Source organism: Vipera ursinii (assembly GCF_947247035.1).
Source record: "Vipera ursinii genome assembly, chromosome: 5".
NCBI lineage: Eukaryota > Metazoa > Chordata > Lepidosauria > Squamata > Viperidae > Vipera > Vipera ursinii.
Genome location: NC_139518.1, coordinates 30,185,322 through 30,195,722, shown reverse-complemented (window position 1 = coordinate 30,195,722; position 10,401 = coordinate 30,185,322). Strand labels below are relative to the sequence as shown.

General features: G+C 34.3%; 1 protein-coding gene across 1 annotated transcript in view; it reads right to left on the bottom strand.

Annotated features, from left to right (window-relative positions):
* Nucleotides 1–603: 603 nt before the first annotated feature.
* The window catches only part of TRIP12 (thyroid hormone receptor interactor 12), an 88,320-nt gene continuing 78,522 nt past the window's right edge, over nt 604–10,401 (bottom strand). The window contains exons 30-39 of the mRNA XM_083363356.1: nt 9,585–9,741; nt 8,862–8,960; nt 8,131–8,245; nt 7,107–7,261; nt 6,420–6,584; nt 5,190–5,354; nt 4,408–4,521; nt 3,879–3,973; nt 3,641–3,744; nt 604–2,682 (exon numbers count right to left, since the gene is read on the bottom strand). Of these exons, the coding sequence (XP_083219482.1) occupies nt 2,486–2,682; nt 3,641–3,744; nt 3,879–3,973; nt 4,408–4,521; nt 5,190–5,354; nt 6,420–6,584; nt 7,107–7,261; nt 8,131–8,245; nt 8,862–8,960; nt 9,585–9,741 (1,366 nt within the window). The 3' untranslated portion in view covers nt 604–2,485. The remainder of the gene's footprint in view (nt 2,683–3,640; nt 3,745–3,878; nt 3,974–4,407; nt 4,522–5,189; nt 5,355–6,419; nt 6,585–7,106; nt 7,262–8,130; nt 8,246–8,861; nt 8,961–9,584; nt 9,742–10,401) is intronic.

The window sequence follows — 10,401 nt, the reverse complement described above, 5'->3', positions numbered from 1 at the left end:
GTACACAGCTGGAGGCATCCGACAGTCTACTAAACTACTGAAGACAAACAATTGATCTACATTTTGTTAGCTGCTTTAAAGCACTATACTTCATATGTTAAACTAGATTACAATGTCACTGTTTCTGCTAGCAGCAGCAAATATATATCCAAAATTAGTGGTATGACAATAGTGATGAATTTTGTCAGTATCACCAATTTTTTCAAAGTAACAGATCTTATTGGTCAATTTTTAATTAACAAAAGACTTATATTATTCAGGAAACCACGATGCAGTTTTCTATATTTCACTTCATTTTGGCATACCAAAGTTTGCTATGGTAAAATAGTCAGGCTTCCTCATGTGTCATTCTATATGATTCTTGTGCTTGCTGAATGAGCACTATTCTGTTTAAACCTTTCTCATTTCCAGATTAGCCATAAAACTTCCCTGTAGCATGGATCCAATGGGGCAATAGCTCAGTTTTTCTCAAACAGTACTCTTCCAATCCCACCCCACCCCACAGCTACGTGGGCTTTCAGAATTCAAGAGGACTATTTGAATTTAAGAACTGCCATTCAACGAAACCCAGATTCTGTAGGGAGACAACATGGGTAAAAAAAATATCAATACAGATGATATTTTAATACAAAATATTTTTACATAAGTCATTTTTTTAAAATATAGAACCTTAAAAAAAGAACAAATTGCTATCAATATACTATAAACACGAGTCTTTGTGCCATGTTTGATAGCATTATCTGAACAATTTTAAATACCAGTCCATATTTTAACACTGCCTTTCGGTTTTTAAGAAATACTAGCCATGTCTGTTATGTCCACTGTGAAGTACTTCCATTCAGTTCTAATCTGACAGACTGCTCAATGTCTTTGCATAATGATTTTCACGTTCAGCTTCTCATCACAGTTCAGTGGTGCACAATATGGCCAGTCCCATTATCTTAAAAGAATATCAGTTACATGTACTTGAGTACATTATGTAGTTACAAGTTCTTCATCTGAAAAGCAATCTTGCTGAGGTTTAATAGATACTCTACCCTGATCATCCAACCAAATTTAACAGCACTCCAATGTTTATTTTGATTTCTCAAAGTTGAATAAAGTCATATGTCAGTTTTTCATTAAGAGATGAACTACATAGCATGTACATCTCAGGAATGTTTTGGAATATTCTATTTTTGAACTCATGAAAATAAAAGAAAACTAGATCTTGCAAACTCTTGTTTAATGGTAAATCATCCATGACAAGATGGCAACTTAGCCAACGAAATTTAAGATGATTTACTTGCATTGGAATAATTTACAGGTTTGAACTTATGCATACAGTACAGAACTATGAACAAAAAGATGAAGCAAACTTTATTTATATTCAGGTAAAAACATTAACCTGATGAAGTAAATTATTGCAGATTTGAGAAATCAGCACATAAAACAGTAGGACAGCATTTCTTACAGGTGCATTATCTGTGTCAAAAATGGATGAATTGTCTTGATTCATACCAGTATTATGGGCAAATGGGGGGAGGAGATGCTAGCTGACAGCAGGGGCAAGTAATATAGAAAAAACTGTGAACTTAAAGGGAACAGGACTGAATAGGGAAGAAAAAATATTAATTTGACTTTATAAAAAACTTTACATCAATTCAAAATGTTCTGGCCACATCATAAATATTGGCCAGACCAATCAATTGTTGAGTTTTTCAACTACACAAAAAGCATTAATCCCTCCTAGCCCCTGGTAAGAGTTGATTTGCCTAAATCAGTGTGTAAACAGCTCTAGAGTTTCTTCTGTAAGTAGCCAATATACTCTACTACATTAAAACTAAGCTATAGGAAACATCCTACCTACTTACAAAGGTGGAATTATTGACAATATATTTAATAAAATTAAATTATGTTTTAATTTGAGAAAACATGGAGCAGTAAATGTCCATGTCCAAAAATGTAACAATTGCGAGTGATGCACAAATAGAGCCATGTGGATTGCATATCAGACAATACATGAGGGAGGGTAAGGGAAGCAAATCATGGTATACAGAACTAGTCTACTTAGCTGGAGGGTCCAATACTTCTTTCAATTTCTGTACTTATGTACAAAGTTGTCTTTGGGAGGAAAAAACTGCAGACTTGGCTAGATGGATACACACAGCCCAGTATTAAACTGCACAGCAACATTTATTGTTCCAGCCTGAAAAAACATCCCTTTTTAAATTTCACACAGCAAAGCAAGTTAAACTTCACTCATTGATAAATGATAATTTAAAACAAGAACTTGCTAAAGAAACTTTGTCACAACAACTTTAGGGCCTGATCACTTTAAAGTCCAAGGGGCCTTTAATGAATATCAACCTAGTGTCTTTGCTTATAATCTGCAAGCCGTTTTCTAAACAAGGCGTTACGTTTCCTCGACTCAGATGATACATTTAGAAAAGAATCATGATTCTCTTTTTGCTGTAACAGGCAGACATTGCATTATTCTTTGTGATCAGGAAAGGTGGAATGACTGCTGCCCTTCTTTTGCAGCTATCAAAAGTTTTTCACGCATTATCTCAATACTTGAATAGTCTGGCAACTTGAGATAGTTTACACAGGTCATTACTGAGGGTAAGAAGTCATCTGGATTTTCTGTGGATTCAAATGTCTTCCGTACAATCGTAAGAGGAGGATTCAAACTTCGAAAGCCTAAGAAGAAAGGGAGGTAAAAAGCAATCTTCACTACAAATTATATATAAAGCTATCAGGCTAGAATACAGCATGCTTTACATTGTCATTGTATCATTGAAGTGGATCCATATGAAATCAAACCATCTTTCAGCTCACATTTGCCAAAGCAAAGTCTCATGTCTTTTCTTCCATTATAAGATTCACCATTACAAAAGATACATGTTTGTAGTTTTCCACAACGTTTTGTTGTATGGATGGTATGATGCTCTTTTCCTAACAAAGAATTGCAATATTTAAAATGCAAGTCTTTATATTTTCCCTGGAAGCTGCCTCAGATAGTAAATTTATTTAAAAAAAATAGGAAGGGAAAATAGAGCATTTGAAGCTATGATGTTTCTTCAAAAATCTCTTGCCAACTTTTTCCTTCCTCAGCAGGTAAGAGTTTTAAATGAGTGACTGCCACAAAAAGCCTAGTTATTTAGAGCTTTCTATATGCATTTCCCCCTCCCTCCACCGGAACAAGATAAGCTTGTTAAATATTGACTCCTTATTCAAGGCAAGTAAATGGTGCTGTGATGAAATTATACATTTTTTGATCATGTGTATTTGTTAAATCCAGTTTTCTCCTTTCAGGAACTCAAGAAGCATCTTTCCCCACAATAACCTACCTGAGAGACAGTGAGTGGTCCAAAGATATAAAGAGTACGCCCATACAATTAAACAAACCAGAGGCCAGATCTACTTTCATTATAACTTCTTATGTACTAGGATAATGTTGCAGTCAATATATACTTATCTAGAAGTTTATTATACTTGACAGACTTTATTTACTGGTATGATCCAAGCAGGGTCAGGCCATAAATGATTTCATAAATACACCCTTTGGAGCTGAAGCTGTGTTATGTGGAACAAAGATGGCTTTCAACACAAATAAATCATTATCTTTTTTTATTAAGATACCAAACCAAACACCTACCTCCTACTGGCAGTCTAGGGCTACCAGTCACAAACTGAAGAAATAATCTCTGCTGTTCACTATCAAAACCACTAAGAATTTCAAACAGGAATTTCACAGCACGACTAAAATAATAAAAAGAGGAATACTTCAGTTAATAGCCTTATAGAATACAGTTATTATCCTTATATAGATACAATATAAAAAGCCATTTGATACATAAATGAATTATTGCCACTTATCAAGAAATTCATGTTACCTGTCATGTGTATATCCATGATCTGGCCTGCAACATTCCATTAGTGTCTTTGCATCCCAAGTATCTGTTTTGCTACCACACAGCAACTGATCCAGCTATAACAGTGTTTTAGACCAGGATGCAATATGAGAAATGCAAAGAGAGAAAAGTAGAAAAGCCAAGTCAACTTATTACCGCAGAACTATTACATGATTAACAGAATGCCTTGTGCAGAGCTGCAAGCACCACCACTTATCCAAATCTTGCAGAAATTCAGCTTGGTATTTTTCATATTTTTTTTCCTTTTTGACCTAGTTTTTATTCCTTACAAAGAAAACCACATATCATGGAAGACTAACACTAGAAAAATAAACGGCCACTTCAAAACTATGCCAAGAAATCAGGATAATTTAGTTTTATGAAGCTAAGTATTTTCCATGAGAGATTTCCATTACCAAATAAGTTGTATAAATCTGCATATATATACCAAGGAAATAAAACTTAGGAATACAAAGTTATTTCTCTAGATTCGGACATAAAATGTACTAACCTCCTCGGGATAGAAGTACTGAAGATGACTAAGGGGAAAAACAGATTCAAATCCATCTCTGAATGAGTCAAATTGTCTAGAAACACCTTCATTTAGTGCCCAGAATATAACTAGCTATAAGAAAACATTGACAAGATAGTAACATTACTATGCTACTCAAGAATATATTATTAATAATGGGTAACAATATTTTCAAGAAAACTAATTACAGCTACCATTCAAATCTATGCTATGTAAGATAAAACAGTTCTAAAGTTGATAGTTTCCTTTTAGTTATTAATATTAAAGCAGGAATATTCAGCAATATTTATGATAGAAATTTTTGAACTATGAAATTTATTCTGTATTCAGTTATTGGTATCAGCTCAATATCTGCTCATGCAGCACGGTTAACTGGCAAAACTACACATTTCTATCTAAATAATATTGTTGTCCTTTGCTGACAACACATGATTTTAAATATATATGTAAAGATTTCCACTGATTTTTTTTATTTTTAAGTGTAACTTTTAAGTTTAAAAAATGATTAAGATATATTCGTTCTCTGAAATAGTTTAAAACACAATGAAAGCATAGAATATCGGTGTAATAAGCACGTTTATAAATAAGCGTATCCAGGAACAAGTGATTAAATAACTTTTAGCAAGTACTTTAATTAAAAATAATTACAGTTGAAGTTTCATCACCAGCATCATGGAACACATCAGCTATCATTCATTATTAGTATTAATAATAAAATCTTAAAGCCAATCAAATTCTTCAAGAACTCTAATGCTACTTACTCTGAGATATTCTTCTAAATTGTGAATAGTGACAGGTATGTCTTTCCCTCCTTTTTTCAGTTCTATATTTGGAAACCCTGGCAATGTGAAATCCAATCCTAGATCTTCTACTGAACAGCCATTCATTGTAAGGGTCTCCAGTGCGTATTGTAGACTTTCTTTGGTCTAAAGGTATAAGCATAAACAGAAGTGACAAGTTGGTAAAAATGTTTTAGCTTTCTATATTTTAAGTATATAGTTAAACATCTTCTCTGAATAATTAATTTAAATGGGGGAAGAAGTGAAATACTCCTTTTAAGGAGAATTGCTGTCATTCACGGCCCTGTGACTTCCCATCTGGATTACTACAATGCACACGGAGCTGCCCTTGTAGAGCATTTGGAAGCTGCAAATAGTTGCAGAACGCAGCTGCATGGGTAGTAAATGATTTTAGATACTCAACACATGCTACAATGCAGCTTCATGAGCTGCGCTGGTTTACAGTGTGTTTCCAGGTACAATTCAAGGTGCTGGTTTCACCTTAAAAGTCCTTCATTGCTTGGGACTGGGTTGCCTGAGGACCATCTTTTCCAAGTTGTTTTCCAAGTCCAATCTGGTCCAGCAGGATGGGCATACTCTGGGTCCTGTCAGCCAAGGAATATCAGCTGGCAGGAACTCAGAAGCATGCTATCTCTGCTGTAGCCTTGGCTCTCTGGAACATTCTTGCTCCAGATATTAGGATGACCCGAGTCTCGTTGGTCTTTTTAAGTCTTGAAGACCTGCTTACATGCCACATTTCCTGGTTATATTAATATCTATGGCCTATAATTTTTCTCAGCTTTTGTATATATTTATTTGTTGCACTGTTTATAATTAGTTTTAATTGATTTTATACTTACTTATCACCCAAAGTCACTTGTTTCAGATGGCTAGCTATAAAAATTGAGTGAATGAATGAATGAATGAATGAATGAATGAATGAGGATGGAACCTTTCATCTCTCTAATCTGATATGAAAAATAAAACTGTGCAAATCATTCAAGAAGCTAAGGATAAGTATTTATTTATTCCATACAATTTGGAAGTTAGCAATTGACTAGAAACTACATCCATCTGTTGCCTTTTTTTACAAAATGTTGCCTTCAAGTATATGATAGTTGAGTTTGTGTAAAAGTATAACTTAGTTACAACTTGAGTTAATGCATCATGAGCAACCAAATAAAGCCTTTTCTATCTAATAAGCATGGATACCTGTGATTTATCTTGTTCAAGTCTTCTCTTCTGTCTCACAATTTCTTCAAGATGATACACAGATTTGGCTACTACAGGGTCAATATTGAACAAGTCATAAGATGTTAGAGATGTTTCCTGTCGCAGCATCCATTTGTAAAAGGGAAGGCCAAGTGGAAGGTCAACCTAAAAGCAAAAGGTAAAAAAAATCAATAGCTAAACCAAACCAAACATATATACATATACGTGTGTGTGTGTGTGTGTGTGTGTGTGTGTGTGTGTGTGTACACATACATATATATTTTTCATCTCATGCTGCAGACCACATAGCTATATTAAAAAAGCTATCCATACCAATAGTTGATAAATGGAGAATAATTAGAATCAGGAGAAAGGAGAAATTATTGACAAATATTATGAATGAAATTAAACACAAAGGAAATACCACAAACATGGAAAGAAGCACATGCAGCAATTATACAGACCAATCTTTTTATTGAATGTAGACTATAAAATTTTGATATTAGCTGAATATCAAAACGTAAATCATATCCAGCAAATTCTGTATAATTTTTCCCCAAAATTAAAAGATGTACTGCTTAGTATGCAATTTCACATATGAAATTGACATATGTGACATATGACATAATAAAAGTTACTTCAAAGATAGTAAAAGTTACATCAAGCTCAACCCAGTTATGCTCTTACCAGTCTAAAATCCATGATTGCTTTTGCCATTAATTTTCCCAGAAAACGAAACTTCATTTTAACTTTAGCAATATGGGCAGGCTTGGCAGTTCTGCCAAATGGAAGTGCAAAGAGACCTTGAATATTATGAATATATTTGGTCCCTTCTTGGCTTCCTGTTTAAAACAAAAAGTAGTCTTATATACAAATCAAATGACAAGATTAAAATAGTAACATCTTAAAGCTAACCACACCAGTCTAAAGGTATTTACCAGGCCTTTTTTTTGTCATAGAAGGCTCAGAATGGAGTTCCGTCACCTTTTTTGGATGGAACCTTGTAGGGTAGGTAAGGTGGGCTGTATGACATGTGTGAGTTCCGGCACCTTTTTCTTTTACAAAAAAAGGACTGGTATTTACTGTAGTGCATTTTTAAAAACATGGAGAGTTTCAAGAAAAATTAACAATATGAAGCAATATAATATTTATATGCTGCTCCAAACTTAGCAAAAAGTCAAGCAATTGTGATTTAAACTTTTACAAACTGTAAACTCTATTTACAGTTCTACACCAGATTTGGGAATTTCTCCAAAGCTTTTGTCTTATTTACAGTATCAAATCTTCCAAAGTTTTCAATATCAGTCTTGAATTTCCATTTTCTAAAAAAGTATCACACAGAGCAATCCTGACCCAGCATCTACCAGCTAATAAGAGTTAGGAATAAGCAAGCAAATCATTGAGTTACTTCTATTGAGGAAATGTAGAAGACTGTTTGTCAGTCCAAGATGCCAATCATACTTGTAGCTCAATTCTGCAAGTCTACCATTAATTATAGTATATACACACTAGTACTAGTTTTAGAAGTGAAGTAGGACAGATACATGGCAGAAGTGACCCTACATTTACTGGTTTCTAAATTCCTTAGTCTCTGAAGAGATCTTCAGCACAACACACTGTGTTCCCTTCTACCCTCACTGGCAGATAAATTTCCATGGGCAGATACCACTGAATCAATGATGGTATACGATTTGATTTGATCCTTATTTACCTTTAGGATGGGCAAGAGTAACTTCTTCACCTCTCCATAGGCCTAAGTCTGCTCTTTGTAATTCCTGAGATACAAGTGCATAAAACTCCAGTGTGGGGCCTAAACCTGTGCCAACCTTTTGAAGAAGAAAAAAAATCACTATTTAACATTTTATGATCTTTGCAGGGAAAAACCAACAATAGCCCTGCAACAGGAAATACTGGTTGTTAAAATTCAGCAAACCATATAGGACTCATTCTTGAAAGGAAGAGCAAACATAAAAAACAGCCACTGAAAACATTGCAGTGGAAGACTTAATTATAAGTCAGTCACAATGGAAAAATAATCAAAATATTTTTACTTCAAATACCTTTACTTTAATCATTTTGTGATAATTCTGGACAAATAATCTTAAAGTTCCTATGTCAGAGATAACAATTCTGGGGAATGAATTCCTTCCAAAATTTTCCAGAAGACGTGAAATGTACAAGATGTGAAAAGTCACATTTCAGTCAAGAACAATGGCATTAGATTTCATGGCAAGTTTAAACCTTAAAATATTTTTAAAAGTAATTTTCAGATATTGTAGATACAATATTGCCAATCCCTGTGATTATAGGGGTTGGCAGTAGACAAAAAAAGGGAAAACAGAGATTTAGAGCACAGAACCTGTTTTATCGTTTTACTCACTCACAGAGGAAGATAAACATTACCACTATTTGTAGAAACAAGTAGTCATAATCTTTGCTTACTTCATTTTCATATTGGATTTCCAACATAGCTCTTGAACTGCCAAGATCTTGCATCACCGATTCTGCTTGTTTTAACAATTCCTCTCTATTCACTGTGCGCTGGTGTCAAAGAAAATGACAATTTATTTTTTCTGCATTTCTGCATTTATTGTCTAGCTGTTTCATTTATTGTACAACTTTAATATCATCATAACCATATATGAGATTATAAGTTCACTAAGGTAGACATGACATTTTTTATTATTTTTTAGATCCTGCCTTTATTATTTTTAAAAATAACTCAACGTAGCAAACATACCTAATTCTTCTTTTTCCTATTTTCCCCATAATAACTCTGTGAGATTGGTTAGGCTGAGAGAGATTGATTGACCAAAGTCACCCAGCCAGCTTTCATGCCTAAGGCAGAACCAGAATTCTGTCTCATGATTTTTAGTATGGCACCTGTCACAAAACTGTCTCTCTAGCCATGTAAATTACATTTAATTTAATATAATTCATTTAAATTACATATAATGGTAATTTGACATAGATTCACATATCATCTTAGGGTTGTTTTAGCTATTGTTTGTTGAAATAACCTAATATTGCAGATGAGCAATCCTGGTATTTATTTCCTTCCTAGTTTTCTCACCTTATAGGGAAGATGGACAGCATAAAAATTAATTAAATTAATTATTCAAAATCCAACGGCTTAAGAAAGACAATTTTCCTATAATAATTTACCTTCTTCCGATCCAGCCGGGGTGCTACTCTGCTATCCTGAGAATCAGACTGATTAATTTCTGGATTAGTGTCCAGCAGTCTCTGCATGGCTCGATCACGATCAAATGCAGTTACATAAAACAGCATTTGCCGAGTGTCAAATGGAAAGAAAAAAGGACTATAAAAAGAGAAATAATGTTTACATTACAAGTTTATTTTAGAATTAAATGCCATTACAAAGCTGGAATCAATGAGGTTGAAAACATTTTCATTATCTAGTTCTCACTGCCCAATTTAAATTTTAAAATAACTTACCAAATAAGTTAATGAAAAAATATTAACTACAGTAAAATATTTAAAGTACACTACTAGACACTAAACCGGCCAGTCCTAGAGGAGATCAACCCTGACTGCTCTTTAGAAGGCCAGATCCTGAAGCTAAAACTCAAATACTTTGGCCACCTAATGAGAAGGAAAGACTCACTGGAGAAGAGCCTAATGCTGGGAAAGATTGAGGGCAATAGAAGAAGAGGACGACAGAGAATGAGGTGGCTGGATGGAGTCACTGAAGCAGTAGGCATGAGCTTAAATGGACTCCAGAAGATGGTGGAGGACAGGAAGGCCTGGAGGAACATTGTCCATAGGGTCGGGATGGGTCGGACATGACTTCGCAGCTAACAACAACAACAACAACTAGACACTACTGAAGGTGCAACTCAACACAAGCATTTAAACCTAGCAACTGAATGCCTACTGAAACAGATTTCAAGTAAACACTTAGGGGGAAAAAGATTCATGTGATTTTCTTGGAAGCTACAAAACATATCTCTGAAGTTCA